At 34.9% G+C, this 26,680-nt stretch overlaps 1 protein-coding gene across 2 annotated transcripts in view; it reads right to left on the bottom strand.

Moving 5' to 3' along the window:
- Positions 1-21,231, bottom strand: part of LOC131072693 (DEAD-box ATP-dependent RNA helicase 28) — a 125,942-nt gene extending 104,711 nt beyond the window's left edge. Inside the window, exons 1-2 of one of the 2 annotated variants that reach the window (XM_058008925.2) lie at positions 20,547-21,231; positions 7,146-7,322 (exon numbers count right to left, since the gene is read on the bottom strand). In XM_058008925.2, coding sequence (XP_057864908.2) covers positions 7,146-7,322; positions 20,547-20,984 — 615 coding nt within the window. In that variant the 5' untranslated portion in view covers positions 20,985-21,231. The remainder of the gene's footprint in view (positions 1-7,145; positions 7,323-20,546) is intronic. The other variant, XM_058008926.2, reaches the window with a different exon arrangement.
- Between the last annotated feature and the right edge of the window lie 5,449 nt (positions 21,232-26,680).

Consider the following 26,680-nt stretch of genomic DNA (forward strand, 5'->3'; position numbering starts at 1 on the left):
TCTATCATGAATAACATAGGCTTGACAAAAACCACTTGACATGAATGACAAAATGTCTAACATATGCTACATGGCTAGAAGTACAGAGTGTGACATTGATTTTTTCATGTTGCTAAGGCTCTGTAAAATCTTTTGGGCATGTGTGCAGCATTTCAAGGCGCTGCAAATATTCAAATGGCACAAATTTTGGATACGAGATGATTAGGTGTAGCTAACCAGGATTGGGAACCTAATCAAAGGCTGGGTTAACCTTAGAATCTTGCTATAAAAGGAGAACTTAATTCCAGAGGAAATCATTCTTAAATATACGATACAATCATAAGAGTAATGTTTTGCTAAGTATTCCAAAGGAAATCATTCTTAAATATACGATACAATCATAAGAGTAGTGTTTTGCTAAGTATTTTGAAAGATTAATCATAATGGTGCCCTAGTATTTCTGGGGGTATTCCAAATTCTCTTACCTCAAGAGAGAACAATACTGCTACGAATGTGTGGAATCGAAAAGAAGTTGATCTGTTCACTTGGCCCTTGAACTAGGCTCTAGACCACAACAAGGACCTCTAATAGAGAATAATGCATTCACTTGGAGTGCAGGAGTTTAAACTTTTCAATCTTTTCCCTAGGAAGCTCGCCAATTTTTCAAACTTCATCTTGAAAGGGGTTCTTTCCGATTCCACTCCAATAGCCTTTGATATTCTCCTATCCATGCTGGTGGGTATGGGTGGTGTGTTGGCCTTCAAAAAGTGACCACTGGTTATCAATCTTGTCCTTATCTTTCTTGGTGACTAGGTTCCACAAGAAGGTGATAATACCTTTTATTTTTAATCTCCATCTTGTTGTCAAGTCTCTAGCTTGTGTCAAGGTGTTGCAGATGGATCCCTATCAATGCTTAGGCTGACTATTATGATCTTCAGACAGTATCTTAAGTGGTCAACTTCATTCGTGCACACCTTCACATCCAAGAATCCAAGATGGATGTACTTGTTATGGTCACAACTCCAACGCATGATTGGCAATCCCTGTGGTCTTAGGAGAGGAGTGCCTTCACATCCACTCTCCACTGCTACAAACAACAGCAATGGCCAATTTGTCAACACAAGCAGTCGAGGAATATTTCAGCTATAATTAATTCTTCATGCTAGAAATGAGCTGTTGAAGGATGCCCCCAAACAGTTGAGAGTTATAAGTTATTGTACCCATTTTGTTACAACAATGTCAATTGTGTCAAATGTAAAAGTGAGAAGTGCCACTCATATATGAGCTTTATAAAGGAATGTATTTCATTGGTAAAAAAGAGGTTGGAAAACTGTTGAAGGATGCCCCCAAACAGTTGAGAGTTATAAGTTATTGTACCCATTTTGTTAAAACAATGTCAATTGTGTCAAATGTAAAAGTGAGAAGTGTCACTCATATATGAGCTTTATAAAGGAATGTATTTCATTGGTAAAAAGGAGGTTGGAAAACACAAGATGTTGTCATTTTAAGTCTATCCTAGGATGAGCGTAGTGATAAAGTCTACAAATATTTTGTAATAGCATTGTTGTTTCTGATTAATAGTATATGATTACAAGCTATTTTGTGTAATTGTCTCCACTCTGCAATGTAACATTTCTTTGAATAATACAATCAAGGGTCGTGGTATTCTTCATTACTCATTTGCAGTGTTAAATTATTTTCTATGTTAGTGTCTATTCAAAAAATAGCATATAACTCTTTCATGGAAAAATAAGAATGTTTGTGTTGTGCATGGATTATAAAGTAGAATTACACGAACTTAAGCCATCAATAGGTCATATTATTGTAAGGCAATAATTTTTATTAATATATAAAGACCATCAGAAATGCTGAGTGTTAAAACAGAATGCTACATAGAATTGTGACTTTGTAATCCCTAAGTAGGCATCGATATGTCTTTGCACATCCCTTCAAACCCACAAATAATCTTAAAATGACAAATCTCAAGCAAACTGTAAGTTATTCTTAGTTATTTGTTTTCTTCATACCAAAATTTTCAAGATTACAAGTACCACTTCAGACATGTATGCAATTTATAAATCCTTGTCAATGTGTATGAAGCCTTGTATCTGCTAGACACTATGATGTAATTATGTCAAGTATTTTCACTTAGTGTCCCAAAGGGGAACCCACCTTGGTTTTGCAGATCCTAAAGTGCAGGGGCAAACAATGTAAAGTCCATCTCCCATTCATGTACCAATCCTTCACTACTTTTAATCATAAGATCTGATGAATCTTTAGACGTCATTGAAATAGAGGTTGAGGAACCAACAAGGGGCACATGTGCATATAGAAATTGTCTAAGAAATATTGAGCATAGAATCTTAGCATTCAAGCACACATGGAAATAAAGAAAATGTTTTTTTCTTATCATGATTCAGATATTTTTACAAGTGTACCTTTGAATAAGCTTTCATGAGCATTCAAGATGGTGTGATACAAACAAGTTTATACATTAAAGAGGTCATCTTTCAAACATGGAGTTGTCACCATGGAAAATTTGAGACCAAATGTTTGGCACATCATCATAGCTAAAGGTTTCAGAGTGTTTTTCACAATATGTGTCATAATCAAACAAAGGAGAATATTCATCTGACTTCATCAAAATTATCTAGAATTGATTTTCTACAGAAGCCCATATTTGGCCTGCACTATTTTCAATTGTCACCATTTACCGTTTCTTAGGATAAGGGCATATTCTAAGTTTCACTATATTTAACTGTAGTTGTGCATATCCTATGCTATTTTTAGCTTTCTACTATTCTTTGCGTTCTCCATTTTTAGTGTGGAGTCAACTAATGTTAGATCATCTATTTATAGATCTATTGTCATGCAAGAGATGTGAGCAATTAATGGATGATTTATAATAAGTTTGGTCATCAATTTAACAAGTAGTCACATGCCTTAGCTTTATAATTAGTGGATAGGATATTCTATAATAGAACTTGCACATTATACAAGCAATTAGTAACTAGATCAGAAATGCAGTTATTTATTTCATTTATTTTCATTCAATGTTATGTAACCTTATAAACAAGTTGAATAATTTTACCTAGGTGGATTTAAGGAAATGGAAAGCCATTTCTTATTTCCCATCTATCAAATTTACTACAATCTACAAAAAAAAAAATTTATAGCAGACTTTCCAATGTTTTGCTATAAGGATCTATAGTAACTAGGTTTATAAAAAATGGATTAGATATCAAGTAGAGCTCCATGGACACCAATAAGGATACAGTTGGATGTGGTTGGATACATATATATTGCAATAAATAACACTAAATTTAATAATAATTAATATAGATAATATATTATTTAACAAATATGTTATATATCAATAAATTAAGTTAAATAAACAATATACTTAATAAAAATGTAAGCCTCATAATAAACAATATTGAACTCAATAAAATTTAATAAATTAAAACTTAAACGGTATTGAACTTGATAAATAAATGAGAGTTTGCAATGTAAAAAGTAAAATGAAAAAGTCAAAATTTACGAGCTTTATTGATATCCTTGGTAGAAAATGTAATGTAAGTTGGCTAAGAACAGATATGTCAACAGTTCATGGCATAATGATATTCTTGCAGCCATTTCAAGTTGCAACTGTATGCTGAATTGAGTGACATGGGAGAAACCTTTTAACACAATGACCTTAAAAAATATTGCAGAATTGAGAGAATGTCTGAGGCTGCTCACAGTTGGGTTCATAAAATGCAGCATTGAAAAAATCAGGAACATTTTGAAAGGACGTCCAGACTTACTGACCCATCATATGAAGGAAAGGCTTGAAAAATTGAAGGAAGAACTTTTGTGTCTACTGCTCAACACTAACTAGATAAAGGATTGTATATTGCACAGCTCTAACCTGAGGTTTGCTTTTCTTTATAAAGTTTAACAGATAGGGAGCTGACCCCTCGGCAGCAACTTGATTACCAAGGAAAAAAATTAAGTCAAAAATTTAAAAAATCAAACACAATTAATAAAATTCTCCTCCTTCATTCATGCTTCCTCTTCGTCACCTATCATTGTCACTACTAGAATCCAATAAGTCACTGCAATATAAACTTTATATTTTCTATCAATTAATTAAGATTTGACTTAATAAAAAAATTGTAAGCCTAATAACAAACAATATTAAACTTCATAAAATTTTAATAAATTAAACTTATATTAAACTTGAATTGTATTAAACTTTCACCCATTAATGGGTTGCTGTGGCAGGGAAACGTCATTGATGGTAGAGCTCTGTGGAAATTTATTAAGTTGGGAGCCCCTACATGTACCGGATGATTATAAAGGATGTTATTTTTTTCTCCTTTGAACAGATGTGTTTTCCTGCATTGTTACTAGCTTCCTGTTGATGGCTCCTATGTTTGGTGTTAGGGGTGCAGACAGTTGGAAGGGTAAAAGCTAATATGGGGAAGAAAGTTGTGGTGAATCCCCAGAAGCAAAGGTCGCATCAAGAGTCTGGTGAAGAAATGATGGTTGGGTTTATGGCATATGTTGCTAAGAACATTCAGAATCTCAACCTCAAGCAATGGATGGTGAGGATTTGGGATTTAGCGAAGGATATGGATCAATCCCTGACAATTGGCATCTGCTCTACTATGGTGAAAATGCTACTTTATACTAGATTTATGCAGGGGCATTGGAATGTTTTTTATGCAGCTCAGACTTTCCTGTGCTTTGTTGCTCTCCACGGCAACTTATTCTTACCTTCTTCATGATGACATTGGGGATGTCATCCATCAAGCCATGGTATATTCAGAATGTATCCCAGAGCATTGTCATGCTCCCAGACGTCATCGGATTTGTTTGCAGAGGGTTGTCAAGGAAATGACAAAAGCTTTGAAGGTGAGGCTTCTAGTGGAAGCAATCCCAACATTTTCCCACTGCTCTGATAGTGAAGGTTCGGCTGGTGGAGTGGTTTAAATGTCCCTCATGAGAAATGTAAGTCCTGTCACAGGGGTGGCACAAACCTGTGTAATTTGCATCAGTCCCCTGTTTTAAAACTTTGAGCATGTTTTTTCTGATGGCTTGTTGAAAGGGTTGCGCTGTTGTGGCTCTTGCGTTACAATTTTTTTAAATGTTTGGGTGCATTCAGGCATTTTACAATTAAATCTATTTAAGTTTATGATATTAGATAGGGTGGTTGAGAATCAAGATAGTCTAGTTGGTTCTTTGATTTACTTGTTTTGGTGGGCCTGTATGGTGAAGGGCCTGCAGCAAGCGGGTTTAGCCCTATTTTGATGGTTCCTAGGTCCTAAACCTGGTTTAAAATCAAAACAAACTTAATAATCCTCCTCCCACACATATGCCTCCTCTCCCCCCCCCCCAATTGCTTTTGCTGCATTATTATGACAGCAATATAAAAAAGATAGAACAAGTTCTTCAACCGCATTATCAGCTGAGATATTCTGTCACTGGAGGAGGCAATGGTGACGCCCAACCAATGGCAACAACAGGGTCAAATTCAATTTCAGATTCATGTTGCCCTCATTGGTCATTACAAATAAAATAAAGCACAACACAAGTAAATATGAATAAATAAAAACCCTAATGTGATCTACCAATTTCAAGCACAGACAGTTCCAATCACAAGAAAGAGAGAAATGGCAATGGAGAATGTTGCATGCAGGTTCAAAGCATTTGCCCACAACAAGAAAGCTGTATGCCAGGTCATGGAGCAATTGCCTGCAGCAGTTTTTAACATTTTTGAGTTAGTATTTTTTGGATATGGCATGGATTTCATGAGAATATTGTATCTGCATATATGCAGCACTATTAAAAAAAAATGTTTTTTTGGGGTACCGCCAGACACATTATCCAAGCCATATCTGAGCTGCATTGTACAAAAGGGGAGGGGATGGCATATCCTATTAAGGTTAAACTTCTATGGTACATTCATCTCTACTTCTCAACTTCAATTTAAACAAAGAAAAAATTGATCAAAACAATCTTTAAAGAGTATGAAATGTATGTCTAGTTTGCCAATTTCATACCTCTAGTAATTTAGCATACTTTTAACATACACAATAAAATTTGCCACAACTTCTCCTATTTCTCTGTGTATGTTATTATATTGTTGCATGTATTTTTAAATTTTTTATCATATCTTCTTTATTTGTTGCACCCTTGTAGCCAAGAAATGGACCCATGTACAGAAACAGAAATAGGTGATTTCCCAGTAACTTTCAGAAACAAAGCAGCGCCAAGAATGTCCACACAAAATGAATAAAATATTTGCATAAAGAACTACAATACATAAGTTTCAACTATTGTGCTAAGAATGACTGGAAACCCTGAAAATGCCTTGGAAGATCTAAAAGACTAAAAACAATCAAGAAACATCAATCAGGGAGCAGCCTTGCTGTTTCCCACACATTTCTAGATAAGACAAGCTTTTCCAGACATTTCCAAATACCTTCAAGGATGTTCCCATTTTCAAGCAGGGACCGTTGTGTTGTTTCCTGCAACTTATCTAGGTGGCAAACTAACCTTCAGGATATACCAGTACGTTATGCATTATATTACTGGAAACAGCTGCCATCTTTAAGTTTATTGGGCAGTTAAACAAAATTCAGTGATGGAAAATTGCTAGTTCTCTTTTTATCTCTACTTATTAAACTTTGAATGTGGTGTAGGTGCTCAGCAAATATGGCAAATTCCTAACAAATAATTGCCATTATTCAATTCTTTAGCTATCTTAATAAGATGTCATACATAGAGTTATGGATAATCAACATTTCCTAAGATTCTTTAAGGTATTGTTACAGAGGCTTCAGAATTTTCAATCTTCCAGGAAAGAATAAGCAATACAAAGCCTAAACACAAAGAGTCCAGTGTGAGACTTACACATAGAAGCAAAAAAAATTTGATATCCAAGAAAACTACACTCAAAATGGGGTGACAAAGCTTTGATTTAACGAGAAACTAACTTAGAAATGATGTCAATATTTCCAAAAATATCCAGAATAAACATGGAGTGCACAGCATAATTAATAAAGCAGTTTGCACTTTGTATTAAAACAAATAATGACTATAGTAACTTTTATTTTTCAGGTGCAATGGCAGGCAGCACATGCAAACACATTTAAAAATGGTATAAAGTTATTCAAAACCTGAATTGGAGTGGGCTTTTGATAGCCTAAACTTTCACATGCCCTCAATAATGGACGTGAAAGATTTAATTCAACAAATGAATTTGCACTGAAAGAAGCCCCTTCTGACGATGCAAAAAATCCATTAGAGCCTTTCTTATGACTTCCAGGTTCTGCAGCTTTAGTTTCAATATTATCCTGACATGAAAAAGAAATTAAATTCAGCAAATTTATTCTCAACCAAAAATTTTCTTAGTAGATAAAAACAATCAACACATGTCCAGAGAAGAGCAAAGATTTACAACTGTGCACTCATATAGAAAAGAAATCAAGACCTTCCTATGAATTTCAAGTTATCAATTGAACAATTTTGTGCACATTACAAAAGACAATACATAAAATGAAACCAACCTAGAACACAAGAGAGAACTTGAAGGAGAGAAAATGTTTCTTGTATAGTTGTATGTAACAATGAAATAGCAATGATTGCTTCATAGGAAAGCAACAACATAACCCTAATACAAGGGTGACAAAAACCCTAACCCTAAAATGAATTTAAGTGAGCATTAAAGGTTTACATTGTTTGAAAAAAAAAAAAAAAATCATAAGGTGTTTCTACTACTAAGACTAGTAGGGCCATCATATCTTTTTGTACAAACACTAACATTATGTCTTAATGGTCATTGTGGAAACCCACCATATCAACTGGTAGCTTATCTAGCAAAGCAGCTAAAACCGTCGCTGGTAAGAATTTCTCATTGATCAGACCTCTGAATAACTTGCAAATTTTGTAAGGGACCAAAAAGTTATAGTGGTGCCCTTGTTAGCATTGATGTGGCTTCACTCATAAAAAAACCTCTTTATCTCATATATCAAAGTTATCAAGCATATCACAAATGAGGTGGCCACAACATTGATTGAGCTTTGCCTTTAATCATTTTTTTTCAACCTCCAGAGTTGTCTTTTTTAGCAAGATAATTAGCCCATACAGCCACCAACATCTTTTATGGAAAATTTTGATCAACAAGCCCATAATCCTTTTTACTAGGAACCAAAATGAGGGAAAAGCTATGTTGACGATACCAATGTAAACTAGTTTCATTGGATGTAAAGTCTTAAGAAAGTTCACTCACACCTCAAAAGCTTATTTCAAAGCATAAAATTTACTATGGAGTTGATGAACAATGAATCCCTAGTTTTAAAAAGGAGAAAGGATGGCTATCCGAAGAATTACATAGGAAAAATACACACATGGATATATAGTTTCAGGCAATATTGCATCCTTGTTCACAAAAGATTGCTGTGGTCAAAAAGCTTACCAACAAGGTACTTCCAAATTGCAAATGAATATTACATATGGATATCGCACTGATTAAAAAAGATATATCTGAGCAGGATTTTAAGAAAAATTCACTGCAATATGAAACAGATATTTGATTTATTCAAAAACTATCAAAAGAAGAACATTAATCAAAACCATGAAAACAAGAAAGCGAGTCAAGACTCATGAGAGCAATGGGATGGACCCTCCCAAGGCATATCTACCATATGGTGAGGTACATCAAACAAAATAGCAAGAATTTTGGCAAAGCATAAACCTAAGTCAGTATTCTGCCACTATATATTTTTTAGGGAGATGCTTTAATAATTAATCTACAAAAAGTCCTCTAAATTCTAAGTTAAGTAATATCCAAGGATATAACCCAAGATTGTTCTTGCCGTCATCCTTACAACAGTGAAATAAGGAGATCCTTTCAACAAAGGATCAAGGAGCCATCTACCATGGCCATGTAAACGGCACAAATTTAACATATCACTCACCTATTTATGCACAATGTTAGTAATTGGTACTTGAGTAAAAATGATTCATGCTGCTCGCACATAGGTTATTAATTATTTTATCATGCATTAATTATACCCTCTATTGTGCATGAAACATTCCCACACTTCATTATGTACTTAAAGTTATCTATAAAAAGGCTAGATTACCAGGTTCATAGGGTATTGAGGCCATACCAAACTAGGCTCATATTGGGTATCGACTTGGTTCAAGTACAGCCTAGCTACACCCAAGAACCCAATTACACATTCTTGTACAGATTATGCCATGCACATCATGATGTGTCAACACATTGCAAGCACCATAGAAGGTATAATGGTCTATGAATCAGCCTCAAAGCATCTAATGACCTAAACTTTCACAATTTTCTTTGGCGACTATCATTTTAACTTTTGTATTGAGATTGTCTCGAACCTCAATAGTTTCCAAGTTCCACTTCAAAAAGCCAATTTACATATATGGATATAAATTGGACAACCAAAGATGAGTAAATGACTACCCTATGGATACACACCACCAAAAGCCTCTTGTGGTGTCTTGTCCTCCAAGAGCTTATGAGGACACCTGTTATGAATATAGACTACTGTTATACATGATTTTTCCCAAAGAAACATTGGCAAGTCTCATGAATCATGGCCTTAACAGCCCCAATAATGGACCGATTCTTCCACTCTGCAACCCCATTCTATTGTGGGTTGTACAGAACTGTTAACTCCCTCTTGACCCCTACTTCCTTACAGATTCTATTGAACTCCTTGGAGGTATACTCTCCCCCATTGTCCATTCTCAAGACCTTGATATTCTTACCTATATGATTTTCAATTAGAGCTTTGAACTCCTAAAACTTGCTAAAGATATCATCCTTGGTCTTTGTGAAGTAGATCCACATGTTGTGAGAGAAGTCATTGATGAAGAAAACATAATACATGCTTCCTACAATTGATGCCATTGACATCAGTCCACAAACATCCGAATGCATTAAATCTAGAATCTCCTTGGACCTTTGCTTATTGCTTAGTAAACCAGCCTTGACATCCTTGCATCCTCTACATACTCTCTATTGTTCAATACTAAGCTTTGGAAGGCCTCTAACAACCTCCCTCAATATAGGCAACGATCTGTAATGTAAATGCCCCATCCTCTTGTGCCATAACTCGCACAAATTGTCACTATTAAGAACTAGAGCTAGAACTACTTCCCCTCAAAACTATATAGATTGCCTTCTCTAGCCCCTATAACCTATGTAATTGTGCTGGATTCCTTCAACTAGTAAGAACTAGTTGATCCTTGAAATCTATTGGAAAACCCTTATCCCCCATAACCAAAACTAAATGAAAATTCTTCTTAAGACTAGGAACAAACGATACATCATCAAACTTAAAATAGTTACTTGGTTGTAATTGAAAGGAAATTGTACCAACTCTTGCTATTGGATACTTGGCATCATTACCAAGCTCAACCTAAACTCCAAAGTTATGTTCTCTTAAGTTGGTAAAACATTGTCGGGCTAATGTCATATACCTCAATGCCCCACCATCCACTTGCTAGGCATTCCTTGGAGTCGTGCTAGTAAAAAAACAAGATACCAATGAAAAATCCTTCTCAAACTTGGTAACAAACTCATTTGTTGAAGATGTAGCTTTAGTCGGATCCTAAATACTGACTCTATAGATCAAATGTGTAAGTGGCCTATCGGCCTTACACATTTGACCAATCAATTAATCTTATTAAACTATTCAGATTTCTTTTATAACTATACTCCATCGTATTTCATTCATGTCGATTCATTTGTCAATTAGTATGATCAGTTCGATTATCAATTTGTGTTACAAGATTGATTCTTGTTATTATTGATTTCCCCTAAACTGATTCTATCGATCATATCATTAAGTTAATATTAGTTAACATTACTGCTGTTGATTATATGGACCAAACTATTGTATATCGGGTCAGATAGATATTCCAATTACCATTGTATATCAGCTTATTTATATATACCGATTAATATTGTCTATCGGTTTAGTTTTATATAACCCGATCACTGTTGTATCAGTTTAGTTATGGTTCCGTTTACTATGATGAATTTGTTTATAGTCATCGGGCTCTTGGTGAAGAGTCGTGTCTCCCTTGTGGCTCTTATACTTATATACTGAATAAGAAAAAGGAACAAGTTGATATAAAGTATAGAGAAGAGTCCGCAAATATAACAGCAATATTATAATTGTCTACAGTCCGTAAGGTAGTCGACTAAGGAATAGTCGACACTGATTCCTACTGTCAGTGAGGGGATTAGTTAGAATTGATTGTCTACCTGTGCTGTCGAACAAGAGATAGCAGTAAATAAAGGCAATTGAATATAGCAGTAAAGAAATATATATAGTCTGTACATATCAGTATTGATATTAATCAATACATAGCTGTCTTAAATACTGATATTAATCAGTACTTGAACATTGATCTTTTGGAAATCATTCTAAGTTAAATTAGACAAAAATTTAAATCTACACTTATCTACAAATCTGATCAAAATTAACATCATTCATCTAAGTTTCTACAAAGGCTGCCACTTCCTTTTGTTGTTGCTTCCCTTTGTCTTTCTTCTTATCTAGACACTTTAACGCATAATGACCAAACTTATGACAACTGAAGCACTTGATTTTACTCCCGTCCTTCTTCCCTCACTATGAGGATTTATTGTCATCTTTTCCCTTACCCTTGTTATTCCCTTTTCCTTTATTTCCCTTCATCTATCCAACGAGGTCCAAATCTCTTCACTGCCCTTCTTGTTGGCTTTTGACTCCATTCAAATTTCCTTCTAGAGAGTCAACCCATAGTCTTTCAAAGGAAAGCAGGTTCTCCCAAATACAAATACCCTAAACAAATGCTTGCCATGAAGATGAGAACCCATTCAATGCCAAGTTGACTAGCTTTGCATTTCCAACCTTCTCCCCAACTATTGCAAGCAAGTCACAAAGCTATGTGACCATCATCGGGTAGCTAGTAATCATATCTTATTTAATCATCCCAAAGACACCTCAACTACTACGATATCCCAAAGACAATTTTCCTCCAATAACAAAGTGATTCTAATTTTCCAAGGCAAGAAATTTTATGCACCCTCTAGTCTATCCTCAATCTCAAGGCTAGTTGATGCCATTAAAAAAAACTCCTTTCAAAAACAAACTCCCAAATCTGAAAATAACAAACAACTCAAAGAATAATTCAAATATATATTTGTTACAAACCCTAGACATGTGGGTGATAAACCCTATATGTTGTTGTGTGCCCCAATTGTTGGTCTAAACCCTAGCCATAGATTTATAAAAAAATCTTTCACAAAAAGCCCCACGAAATTTTATTTGCCCTAGTCATCAAAGGTTTGTAAGCCCTCAATACAAATTATGAACTCTAGTTCACTTCAAACCCTAACCACAATATTTCTTGTGCAATCTACGACAACCTTGTCGTGGATTTAAAACAACAAACATAGGCTGTGAAAAAGCAAAACCTAGCCATCACCCTTTAACCTCTACCAAAAAATCAACATGATTTTTGCAACTGCTACCATGCTTTTCCCTTCAAAAACAGAATATCACAATTTTCACCTTTAAAAACAATGTGATTTTAAAGAAAAAACAACTATTACACAATCTCATACAAAAAGGTAGTTGCAATTTATAAAAATAGCCTTGCAATATTCCTTGAAAATCCTGCATGATTTCCTCCAAGAACAACCTACAAATTTCTTCCAACTTCAAGTAGCTATGATACCATGATAAAATTTCAAACACATGTAACTAATTCCCTAATGTTAAATAAATCAAATTTATTTCCTTAACATTCAATCAATCACACAACTATTGAAACTTAAAATGCAGAAGCATACAAAGATAATTACAACTTCAAATCAATTTTCATTCCTTCAAATAACTTACAAGGAAATTTCTACATGCCGTAAAACTCACAACTACATGGAAGTTTATTGTATATTATTCTTATATCTTGTTGCTATCTTTAGGCAATGGCTACGCAGCGGACAAAATGGCCCGCTGCCATGCCTTCTCCATCGGATGCCGCATGCCATGCCATGCCATTACACCCGTCCATGGCCGTCCAATCAAACGTCGTACGCTGTCAGCGCGTGCTCTGCGGCTTCTAACTGTTCCCGGGCGTGCAGTAAAAGTACGACAGGTCAAATAAACTTTTTACATGGCCTTGTGCAGCGGGGGAAATATTTCCACCACGGGACTGCAGGGAGGGCCCCTTTAAATTTTTTACTTTTCTTAATATATTTTATATTATTTGTTTAAAATTTTATTTAATAAGTTTCAATTATATTTTGAATAATTTTTATTAAAAAAATCAATATATTAAATTAAACCTTCATAGTTTAATTCTAATCTTAAAGTTAAAATTTAATTTAATATTACAATTGAAATATGGGGATTTAATCATAGGTAAAATATCATTTAAGATTAGGGTTAAAATATAAGGGCTTAATTATGGTTAGAATATTATTTAAGATTGGGATTAAAATATAGTTTAAGATTAGGGTTAAATATAATGTATGATTAGGATTAAAATATAATTTAAAATTAGGGTTAAAATATAAGGGTTTAACTATGGTTAAAATATCATCTAAGATAAGAATTGATGAAAAAAATCATATAAAAAGATTATCATTGGTTAATGAAAATTAGATTGAACCTCCAAATTAATAAATATTATTGATAGTAAATTGATCTATAACATTAAGCTTATGTCTAATTTACTATCAATAAATGAAACTTTATTTACTTATAAGTGAAACTTTATAAACTTTATTAATCTTAAATATTTTTTTAATTTCTTTAGTATATTTTAAATTTTATATATTTTCTTTATATTTTTTAATAAATTTTACTTATATTTATAATAAATTTTAAATATATTTCATTTATATAGATTTTATATGGAAGCGCATGATTTATAAGTGAAAAAAGTTTCACTTATAAGTGAAAGTTTTGTAAGTTTTATAAATGAAAGTTTATTCATTTTTTAACAAAATTTATAAATGAAAATTTATTGACTTATGGAGAATAAATTTTCATTTATAAATTAAATTTTCATTTATAAATTTTGTTAAAAAATGAATTAACTTTCATTTATAAAACTTACAAAACTTTCACTTATAAGTGAAACTTTATTCACTTATAAGTGAAATTTTTTTCACTTTATTCACTTATAAGTAAAATTTTATTCACTTATAAATGAAACTTTATTCATAGTAAATTATTGATAGTAAATTAGACATAAGCTTAATCTTATAGATCAATTTACTATCAATAATATTTATTAATTTGGAGGTTCAATCTAATTTTCATTAATCAATGATAATCTTTTTATATGATTTTTTTCATCAATTCTTATCTTAGATGATATTTTAACCATAATTAAACCCTTATATTTTAAACCTAATTTTAAATTATATTTTAATCCTAATCATACATTATATTTAACCCTAATCTTAAACTATATTTTAATCCCAATCTTAAATAATATTCTAACCATAATTAAGCCCTTATATTTTAACCCTAATCTTAAATGATATTTTACCTATGATTAAATCCCCATATTTCAATTGTAATATTAAATTAAATTTTAACTTTAAGATTAGAATTAAACTATGAAGGTTTAATTTAATATATTTAAATTTTAATATATTGATTTTTTTAATTGTATATAATTAAATAACAAAATCAATACATGTCCAATAAACTAATATTCATTTGAAAAAAAAATTATATTCAAAAATTATTCAAAATATAATTGAAACTTATTAAATAAAATTTTAAACAAATAATATAAAATATATTAAGAAAAGTAAAAAATTTAAAGGGGCCCTCCCTGCAGTCCCGTGGTGGAAATACTTCCCCCGCTGCGCAAGGCCGTGTAAAAAGTTTATTTGATCTGTCGTACTTTTACTGCACGCCCGGGAACAGTTAGAAGCCGCAGAGCACGCGCTGACAGCATACAACGTTTGATTAGACGGCCATGGACGGGTGTAATGGCATGGCATGGCATGGCATGCGGCATCCGATGGAGAAGGCATGGCAGCGGGCCATTTTGTCCACTGCGTAGCCATTGCCCTATCTTTATACTATTCATCAACTAAATCTAATCTTCTAAAAAGCATCCTTATCTCTTACAAGAGATGAGTTTGAGGATAAATCTAAGTCATTAGTGTTTATCTACACTTTATTAGACTAAATTAGCTAAATAGAAAGACTTTCACTTTAATCCTTCAAAGTGAAATACAATATAGAATTACTCGAACCACTTGAACTCTTTCCACACATTCACATTGAACCTGTGCAGAAGTTCCCATCCAAGCTAAAATCTCAACAAGGGATAATGAGGCATTCAAATGTAGCACCAAAGCATCCCAACTTGAACTCTTTCCACACATTCACACTAAACTCATATGCTTTTCTTACACTATTTATCTTACTCTCAATTGATGATAAATGGTACAAGGCTGCTAAAAAGATAAACATGATGAGTTGCTTGTGGTTCTAATAAACCAACTAATGAATTTGATGCTCTCAATAAAGATCAATATGATACTTCGTTTTGATTTTTTGTGTGTAGTTGCACTAATATAAATAATCTTAATTTATCTTTGACATTTGACAACGAATTATCAATCAATTTTCTTGTTTGTGTGCGTTTATCCCTGCAGTGAGTTATTCAAGTTCACGGAATAAACAGGAAGTACACACAGAACATATAACTAGCAACTTCAATTATATTCAGAACATAAATTAACAGTCACAGTCACAACAATATGGCAGAAAGATGTTTCCTTTATTGCATTCCAAAAACTAGTAAATCAACAACATTGTCATGTTTCCCTTACATTGCACTATATAAGACCCAATGGTTGGCAGAGATGCCAACCGTCACAACTGTCGACTAACCCCTACGGGAACCAACGGTTGTCTTATTACACAACCACAGTATTACTAAAACATAACTAGCAAAATTATAAGTATTATTCTAGTTGCCGCCTAACACCAACCCCCCCAAAAAGTAGTCGTCTTCCAGACAACGAAGACAAAATGGGAGCTAGGCAAAACCGAAAACTAAGACTGAGAGGGATGAGAAGACGTCCCTAGAGTGGTGGAAGTTGGAGCCTGCTACCAGGACTACTGAAGTTGCTCTGTACGGAGCTGTAGGTTCCTTTCGGCAACGAATTGGCATTCACGAGCTTTCTTCACCATGAGAGCTGCCTCCATCAGATCTTTATCCTTCTGCTCCACTTGACGTGTCAAGACCGATACCCTCTCCTCCAATGTCTTCATCTGAACACCATGTTCGGCCAGACAGGTCTTTTGGAGCGCAGTTGCCTCCTCTAGCTCAATTCTAACCTGCTTTTCCACGGCAGCAAGTTTGATACATTTATCCAACTCCTCTAGGAGTGCAGCTGCCACTTCCTAAGTAGCTCGTTGCTCGGTCTGAGCCCGCTGCATCTGGAAATATAGCTCCCTGTAGGGTCTCTCCATACCCTGCAAGGTGAGGCCAAGTGCCCCCTGGTCGTGCATGATGTGTGCACCTCGCCAGGTTGCCACAGGAGTCTTGGCTGTTGGCCAAACTGTTGTGTGAACACCTCCTGACATCCGGAGGTCATGAATGCCAGAAGCTTCTCGGCTTCTAGTAGGGCTCCTGCATCTACTCATAAGGCTAGGTCGGCGATGCCCCGTGCCACCTATGTAAAGCCATGTAACTCTGCCATGAACCGTCGAATGGATCCCATTGAGTCCTGTGAATCGGGCTGTGAAATGTGAAGACCCCTGGGTGGATCCTTCCCTAGTGGCGACTTTGTGTCCATCATCCTGTTGCTCCCGGATTGAAAGCTCTCATCCTCCAAATTGATGACACTATGCACATTCTCTTGTTCACTCTCTCCCTTCCTCGGGGTCTGCCCTACGTCTGCGATCCCTTCGTCCTGAATCTCCTCCTGGTCAATTGCCATTGCCATTGTGTGTGGTGAAGGGGGAGGTGGTGCGTGGGGTGCAAGGGCAACCCGAGCCAACTGTCCAAGGATGCATCCACGTCTTTCGCTTGATCGATCTCCTCTGCCACAAGAGCATCCAATACAGCCAATTCTTCTTGTATTGGCCCTTCATTTGTATGCACTATGTCGTCTACACACTGTACTATGCCTTCGGCCACAGACAATAATAATGTTTGTTGGTACAACTGGTAAATTAAATACAAACAATAATAATGTACATGACAATGCATACCAGACACGGCAGTAAAATATATCTTTATTCGCACATGCAATTATTACAGAGAAGAGAACAAAGATGGTCGGCCAAGGATTACAATAGATCCGACAATACCATACTAACTTCCTTGGCGGTGCACAATATATTTAAAGAACTCGACGGTTGTCAATATATACACAACCGTCAACCAACCGACACATAACTACCCGACCCACTTATACATTGTCAGATACCAAATATTATCAAATATAACAACGAACAATTTATGCCGACAACAGTGTGTCTCTGTGTGTTTGTGTCTATTTGTTTGTGTGTCATTGTGTATCTCTCTCTATCTTTGTGCATTCACATGCATGTCTGCATCTATGTGTTTGCGCACATGCACATGCATTTGTGTGTCCCTATGCATGCATGTGTGTTGTAGTCAGCAGACAATGTCTATTGTTATGTTTGAAAATATTGGTTATCCGACAATGCATTTATTGTTTGTATTAAGTTGTTTGTCACTCTCAGGTAGTTATATGCGTCAGTTGGTTGATGGTTGTGTTCCTCTTGGCAACCGTCGAGTCCTTTAAATATATTGTGTACGTCAAGGAAGGTAAAATGATAGAGTCAAATCAACTGTAATCCTTGGCTGACCATCTCTAGTCTTCTTCTCTGTTATAATTTCATGTGTGAATAAAGATATATTTTACTCTTGTATCCGGTATGCATTGGCATCTTTATTGTTACTTCCTATATTTAATTTATCAGATATAGCAGTAAATATGTGTGCTCATGTGGGTTAGTGCGTGCATGTGTGTGTGTGCACATGCATGTATGTGTGCATGCGAGTGAGAATGTGCATGAGTGTGTGCATGCACATGTGCCTATGTGCGTCTACATGCACATGCGCACGTGTGTGTGCATGCATGTGTGTGTTTGTGTGTTGTAGAGCCTTACCATCTATAGTGAAATCTGGCATAATCAAAACATCTAACTGCCCTGCCCAAACCCAAACCTAAACCAGCAGCTTAGATATAGGGAGCTCTTATCTATAATCTCATCACACCCTTTAGATACGCCACAAAGTGTGGCCCAAAAAGTAGACTTAATTTCTTCTCTATGGAACTAAAATGTGGTTTTTAATCACTATGCATAATGAAACGTTGATGTCTATGATCATTTTAAGCTTTAAAGTTAAATAAATTAGATATTCTTTCAAAGACAGAATCCCTTTCCAATAGGTTGGAAACCAATTTTGGAATGCTGAAACATTTTTCAATATTGTTAAGTCTAAACAAGAGCCAGAAACTTCCATAATCATTTTTGTCAAACCCAGAAACATTTTTGGCACATGTTCTCGGCATTTCAGAATTTTCAAGAAATGTGAGTGTCAAAAAGTTTCCAGTACTGCTTCGAAGAACACCTCAAAATTTCTGCTATTTCCAAACCATTTTGTACTGATTCCTTATTTCCTACCATTTGCTTAAAAAGCTTATTCCAGAGCCCAACTCTTTCCTTAAGCAGTCTGATCTTCACGTTTCCATAGTTTTCCAAGTAACTATTTCCTAGTCTTGGCACAATGTAGCCAATATTCTAGATACACTTGCTTTGTGAGATTCCCATGCCTGTAATCATATGCATTCAGAAATACATCTGCAAGTATAAATGTTTATTTGAAATGGTGCAGGTTTGGCATCTCACTGTAGAGAGGGTACATCCAGCCAACTTTGCAAAAAGCATATGGTAGAAGGTTGGCAATAGGGAGTCTCCATAGATTACTAATTCTCTTGCAAGATTCGGAGAATTATATAAAGCTTCTCTTAATATAGCATATTTTTCTGCCACCAAATCAAACAAACTTTACTTGTGCAATAGGTTTTGTGAGATTAAAAATATTTAAAATGATATGCCAATAGTGAACTATATTTTTTAGTATAAGTGTCAAATGGATGAGCTCGAGGTCAACCCTACACACTACATTACAGGAATTTGGCAGGTTAGCGAAAAGAGAAGATTATCAGATTGCAAACTCGGTTATTTGGTCCTTGAAACGTCAATTGCTCATATTCTACAGTGTGGAGAATAGAAACTGGAAAAAACTGAGGAGTACCTTGGAAAGTATCAGACGATGGGGATGATGTCTGTTTGCTTGGGATTATCACACAAAGCAAAATGTCTTGAAAATCATTGGCAATGTCCACAAGATCGATGAGAAGCTCCATCCAGATGAGTATGAGTCTTATTTCCTTATGTTTCCAGAATCTTTGACATTGATTTTGTTATGGACATTGATTTTCAAATGTGAGCATGTATATTGTTCCACAGAGTACTATTTCCAAGCATCCATATTTTATGTATCCCACTTTATGACAACAGATACTTAGTCCTCTAGCTGTGTCATCTCTTATGTTGCATTTCTTAGTGTGACAACGCCAAGAAAGGGGTTGGCAATGATCAGGCTCCAGGATCCCTTAGCTCTCCTTTAGCTCACCTCCACAAGCTTTCCCCTTCACACATACCACTTGATACCTCGTAGAATACTTCACTTATCCTCCCAACCTACCTTCTACCCTACCATCTACATATTTGAACATGGTCAAACACATCACAACCCTCTGTTTTCATGCCAAACGATGCAGCATAGGAGATGACACACTCAGGGAATAAGTCAGTGTTTATTTTCATAAGGCGGTATGCATACGCATGGTAGTTGCTGAACTGCAAATTGTGTTGTCTTCAAGCACAGGTTGATGTGGATTGTGTTTATGTATGCATAAAAATCTCATAACAAAAGTTCGATTTTAAATCCTTAAGGGACATGTTAACTGTAAACAAATGGTAAATGATTCAGCTTTTTAAGCAAGAGCCCAACTTTGAAACCAAAAAAGACATCATAAGTGTATAATTAAATAAATTACAGCATTCAATCCTAGAAACGATGTAGCCAAAAGAAAAAGGGACCAAACAAATCTGATGCAAGAAACAACCCTTATTTATGGCATCTAAACCAAAGGTATGCTGCTTTCATGGCCAAAAGAGAACAAATTAAAATTTTAAAAGCAAAAACAATCCTTGCCAAATATTTAAATCTTTTCACCAGAAGAAAAATTTAAAAATATCAAACTCCAAGCATGATTTTAGAATTCAAATCCCCAAGTTGATATGGTAGCATCCTCCATGATCAAAGGTTTATTGTATGATATGATCAAAAGTGGACTACATTTTCAGCTATTTCATTTTAGCAATGAAACCCGGGGACTTTTCGGGGATTTGGGGACAGAAGTAACAAAATTAAGCAAATCTTAAAAGGAATACAATAAAAACCTTGTGGATTTTTGCAGGGGGTTTTGAACGAATGGCGGGTTTATCATCCAAACTCTCGATGTCCGAGCTCTCCTCGTCATCGTCATCGTCGTCATCATTTTCGCCCTCCCAATCACCTGTTTTCGTCACCTTCACGTCTTTTACATCTTCTTGGGCCATTGCAGGGTCATTTCTTGATGGTTTTCCTCCTCCTTCTTCTTCTTCTTCCTCTTCCTTCTCTTCTGCGTCTTCGTCTACATATTTTTCTTCATTTTCAAGAGGTTTATAGAAACGAGAACGGAGCTGAGAGATCTTATGGTCAATTGAAGTGGTGTTTCTTCTGGCATGCTCATTCGCAACAGTTTCAGAATAGCTTCCGAACTCCCATGGCGATTGGGACTTTGGAGGAAGAACAAAGGGTTCTGAACCCTCGTCTTCGAATACAAAATCCCTGTTCATGTCTGCTCTGCAACCAGCTGCTGCTGTCTTAGGGCGGGAACAAGGAAAAGAGCTGCTTCTTCTTTAGGGTTTATGCGGCGTATTCGCATACAGCCTCCAAAACGAACTGCCAAGGCGTGACTAGAACTATGCCAGGCGATCTCAGATTCTAACGAAGAAACATTCAAAATAATGAAGTGGGTAACTTGATTCTAACGAAGAAACATTATCAACACAATGCAATTAATATTAATATTAGTCGCAGGGATTAATGTTTTCTATTTCAACACAATGCAATTAATCTGTTTGGTATATCACGTCAACAAAGAAAGAAAATATTTATTCTATAGTTTTGACTGCTGTGATTTTTTATATTTAATTTTTTATTGATTTTTATTTTTTTTCTCATTTATTGATTCTAATTTTACTGGGGTTTTATTGCTTTTTCATTTAACAAAATTCTGAAAAAAAAATTAATCAATGAGCAACCAACAAGAGAAAAAATTGAAATAAAGACTAATGGCTTAGTGTGGGCCCCTCAAATTGTTAATAATTCCGTTTTGTTTGGGAAAAATTATATATCATTCGTTTTGAACTATATATCTTGTCTATAGTGATCTTGTATTTTTGAGTTTTCAATTTCGGTCACTATATTTTCCTAGACCATTCATTTTGAACTTGATATCTTATTTTTTATTTATTTATACTTTTCTTTCTTTCTTATTTTTTAATTGAAATTTGTTATTATGTAATTTGACAAATAAAATAGGGACTTTTTTAATAGTGTTATATACTTAAATAAATATTTGATAAATAAAATAGTAAATAGTTATTATTTAAATAAATAAGTATAAATTAGTATGCAATATTTTTGAAATGATTATTATATTAAATTTTAAACTAGCTTATATATATTTAATTTTATAATATATGTAAAATATGTCGAGAGATGTCCTTTTCGAGACACTCATTTTCATCAATTTTCACTCTAAAGTCAAAAAGGCGCCTCCAGAAGGTTATCTCTCAGTGTGTTTTATATATATTATTAAATTATATATAAGCTAGAATCAGTCGCATCACAACATGGAAGACATTAAACAATTATGGTTCAAGCACAATTAGGGTTAGGTTTAACATTACGTTAAGGTTGAGGTTCCAATAGGATTTCATTATAATTAGGGTTTGATTAAGGTTAGATTAGGGTTGAAGTTGGAGGTAGAGTTTAATTATAGGATTTAATTATGGTTAGATTAGGGTTTGATTATGATTGGGGTTTTATTATGGTTAGGGTTTGGTATGGTCAAGGTTTAATTATGGTTAGTGTTTAATTATGGTGAGATTGGGATTCAAGTTAGAGGTAGCATTTGATTCTAGTGTTAGAGTTAAGTTTAGGGTTAGGTTATTATTAGGTTTCAATTATGGTAAGATTAGGTTTAGGGTTAAAGTTAGGCTACAATTAGGGTTATTTATTATAGGATAATGCTTGGGGTAAGGGTTGAGGTCTAATTAGAATTACTATTAGGGTTAGCGATAAGGTTTAGTTAGGATTAGGGTTAGTATTACAACTGAATTAGGGTTTAGGGTAAGAGTTAGTGTTATAACTTAGGAAGGGTTAGGATTTAAGGATAAAGCATGTTGTTAATGTTAGGATTCTATAATAAAGCTTGGTTTTAAGGTTAGCATTAGGGTTTAATTAAGGTTATGGGTTATGTTAACATAAAGATTAGGGATAGGGTCAAGGTTAGGATTGGATTTATGATTAAGGTTACTTTAGGGTTACAGTTCATGTTTAAAATAGGGTTTAATAATTATGGTTAGGATTAATTTTACAGTTAGTTTATCATAAGGGTTCAGTTATAGCTAGGGCTAGAGTTTAATTAATAGTTAGAATTGGTGTTGTGATTCAATTACATTAGTGTTAGGGTTAAGTTTAGGGTTAGGGTTCAATTATGGGTAAAACTCAATTAGGGTTAGGGTTAAGTTTAGGGATAAGGCTCAATTATGGCCATATTAGGATTCAAGTTGTAGTTAGAGTTTAAAACTAGGATTAGAGTTGAGCTTAGGGTTAGTTTAAGGTAAGATTAGGTTTAGGGTTAAGGTTACACTACAGTTAGGGTTACTATTCTAGGATAATGCTTGAGGTGAGGGTTGGGGTTCAAATAGAATTAGTGTTACAATTAGGGCTAGGGTTCAATCAGGAATAGGGTTAGTACTACAATTCATTTAGGGTTTAAATAGAGTTAGAGTTAGTGTTTGGATTCAAATAGGGTTAGGGTTTAAGGATAAAGCATGTTGTGAGGGTTGGTATTGGATTTACATTAGGCTTAGAATTAGGGTTGTGATTCAATTGCATTAGGGTAGGGGTTAAATTAAGATTGAAGCTCAATCGAGGTTAGGGTTTGGACTAGAATTCAATTAGGATTAGGGTTCAATTAGTGTTAAGTTTCATAATAGAGTTATGGTTCAATTATAGGTTTACATTAAGGTTCAAGTTTTACATAGCGTTTAATTTTATGGTTACAGTTAAGTTTAGGGTTGGGTTAGGGTTGGCATTCAATTAGAGGGATTAGGGTTAAGTGTTAATGTTATAATTAATTAGAGTTAGGGTTTGATTGTGGAAAGAGTTTTATTATAGTCAGCGTTAGGATTAGAGGTAATTTAGGGTTATGATTCAGTTACATTAGGGTTAGATGTAAATTAAAATTAGGGTAGTGTTCAATTATGGTTACATTAGGGTTGAAGTTGTAGTTAGGGCTTAATTTGAGGGTTATAGTTAAGTTTAGGGTTACATTATGGTTAGGTTTCAAGTATGGTAATATTAGGTTATTGTTAGGGTTTGATTAGGTATAGATTAGGGATATTGTCAAGGTTAGGGTTTGATTATGATAATGATTTAATTATAGTTAGGGTTAGTACTAGATTTCAATTTGGGTTACAATTAGGGTTCTAGTTCAATTACATTAAGGCTAGGGTTAGATCAGGATTAGAGTTTAATTAGGGTTATAGTTTGAGGTAAAATAAAATTAGGATTAGGTTTCAATTAGGGTTAGGGTTTAGTTTAAGGTTAGGAATTAATTATGGTTTTAGATCAAAGTTAGGGTCAATGACAAGGTTGGAGTTGGTATTAGAGATAGAAATAGGGTTAGGATTGTGGTTATAATTATACTCTAACCCTAATTTAAGAGTAATAGTAATTCTAACCCTTATACTAACCTTAACCCTGATTAAACTATAATTGATCTATAACTACTACCCTCATTAAATAATAACCTTAATTTAATCCTAATTGTAGTTAAACTCTAAAAACCCTATTCCTATCCCTAACACTAATAAATATATCTCTAATATAACCCTTATACTAGACCTAACACAAATTAAATACTAACCCTGATCGTATCCTAACCTTGTTAGGTGATAATTATGATAATACTTATCATTTTGCTAGTTATGTTTTAGTAATAATGTCGTTGTGTAATAAGACAATTGTTGGTTCCCGTAGGGGTTAGTCGATAATTGTGATGGTTGCCATCTTTGCCAACCGTTGGGTCTTATATTCTGCAATATAAGGGAACCATGACAATGTTGTTGATGTACTAGTTTTTGGAATGCAATAAAGGAAACATCTTTCTGCCATATTATTGTGACTGTTAATTTATGTTCTGAATATAATTGAAGTTGTTGGTTATATGTTCTGTGTGTATTTCCTCTTTATTCTGTGAACTTGAACAACTCACCGTAGGGAGTAAACAAACCTTAAGTTTACATTAACACTTCTTGTAAACTTCATTCTAATCTTAACCTTACTAAAAATTAAATCGTAACCTTAATCATAATTAAACCAAAATCTTAATTGAGTGCTTATCAAACCTTAACCTTAACAGTAATTTAACCAAAATTTTAATTGAGGGTTTAATTGTTATGAAATAATTTGAAACATTTAATTAAAAAAATTTAAAGAACTATTGGAAAAATAATTAAAATATATATTTCAAAAATTATATTATGCATTACCATTCTTTTAACCTTTTTTTTTTTAGAATTTTGCATAAAAACTTATAGAAAATTGTTTTATTGGAACTAATTTTTTAAATTTTAATACAAAAAAATATTAAACTTTATTAATATATGATAAAAGAACTCAAAGACAACTAATAGATAAATAAGATATAAATAGAAAGATCATATGTATATGATAAATTAAAAATTATATTTAGTTTTTTATCGATGACAAGTTTAAGTTTTATATTGCTTGAAAGGAAAATATACATGCCTTCAGCTGCTCTGCAGCGTTCCACAAAATGGGGTCTCGCTCCTACAATAACAAAAAGAACCTGAGACAGAAACCACACCAACAAAGCCTACCATTCAGGATACATTCCTTACAACAGGGAATCCCCACCCAAAAAACCGACGACCTACAGGAAACCAACCTACCGGAACCAACCAAGGGTTTCCTCCCTAGAGAAGTTGGGAATGGCCTGACTGGGTCCTGCCTCGGGCAGCATCATCCCAACACATGTCATGGTTCCTGATCATCCCCCTCGCAGCTCACTACGTTCCACGACCTCGGCACTCTTCCCCGGGATTTGGTGACGCACCAGCGGCCACCCATCTTCACCAATCGGAGCCTGCGGCTTCACCGAGGTCTGCTTGCCACGCAAATTCGCTCTCTCCATCGGTCCCAACATCCGCACAAAGTCCAAAATTTCCCGCCACCCATTCCTTGAATCCTCCAGCTAGGATTCCACAGAGCGAGAAGCTGACCACACCACCAAAGGTTGCACTGCATCATTTCACCCGCCTAAGCACCTCCACGACCCTTGCTCCATTCTCAGACCTATTCCAATCTCTGTGCTTGCCACCACCTCCACCAGACTGCCAGACCATTTTGGTCTCAGCACTAGGGACGCCACCCGCAACACCTCCTCCTTTGAACTTCCTACCATCAGAGCCAAAGCCATGAACAGGGACAAAACATCCAAATTTGTTCGCGGGCGACAGTCAGTGTCCAGAAATTCATCCCCAAACATCAAGCGAACAACCCTCCAAAAACCTTCCTCATCCACCCTATAAACATTCTTCAGGCGGTTGCTTGAAATTGTGCCTCGAAATGCAGGCCTTTGGCCCTGTGTAAGCAGCGACAAATTTGCTTCCATCCTTCCCCTATCACACAGCCAAAACATAGCACTTGCAAGAGCAAATGCAGGCCTCTGCGCAGTGCCAAAAAGAAAATGAGGACCTAAATAAACAATCTGCAGCGACCCCATCCATTTATTTCATCGCACGCACCACCTCAAATCTCAACTCCACGTCTCAAGTTCCCCTTTCAAACACAAAGCACCTTCATCCAAAATCTAAGGGATCCAAATCCCTTAAGTCTTCAAAGAAATTAAAATATTCAACCAATGAACCATTTGCACCTACATTCAATAGCATATCAACCTCTGCATTCGCTTCCCTTAGAACATGCGATACTTTAAAATCCTCAAACCCAATCAAAAGGTTATTCATTCTTCCGATATGTTTATCCAGGTGACAAGCCTCCATCCTTCCCCTAGCAATGCCATTCACCACTAGCTGGGAATCCCCTTCAAGATGTAGTTTTTTCACCTCTAATTTTTTCGCCAAAAGAATTGTTTCAATTGTCGCCTGACACTCAGATTCATTGTTAGTACCATCCACCAATCTCTTTGCTCCAAGAGCAAGAATACTACCTT

The sequence above is a fragment of the Cryptomeria japonica genome, chromosome 5, assembly GCF_030272615.1.
Source record: "Cryptomeria japonica chromosome 5, Sugi_1.0, whole genome shotgun sequence".
Classification (NCBI taxonomy): domain Eukaryota; kingdom Viridiplantae; phylum Streptophyta; class Pinopsida; order Cupressales; family Cupressaceae; genus Cryptomeria; species Cryptomeria japonica.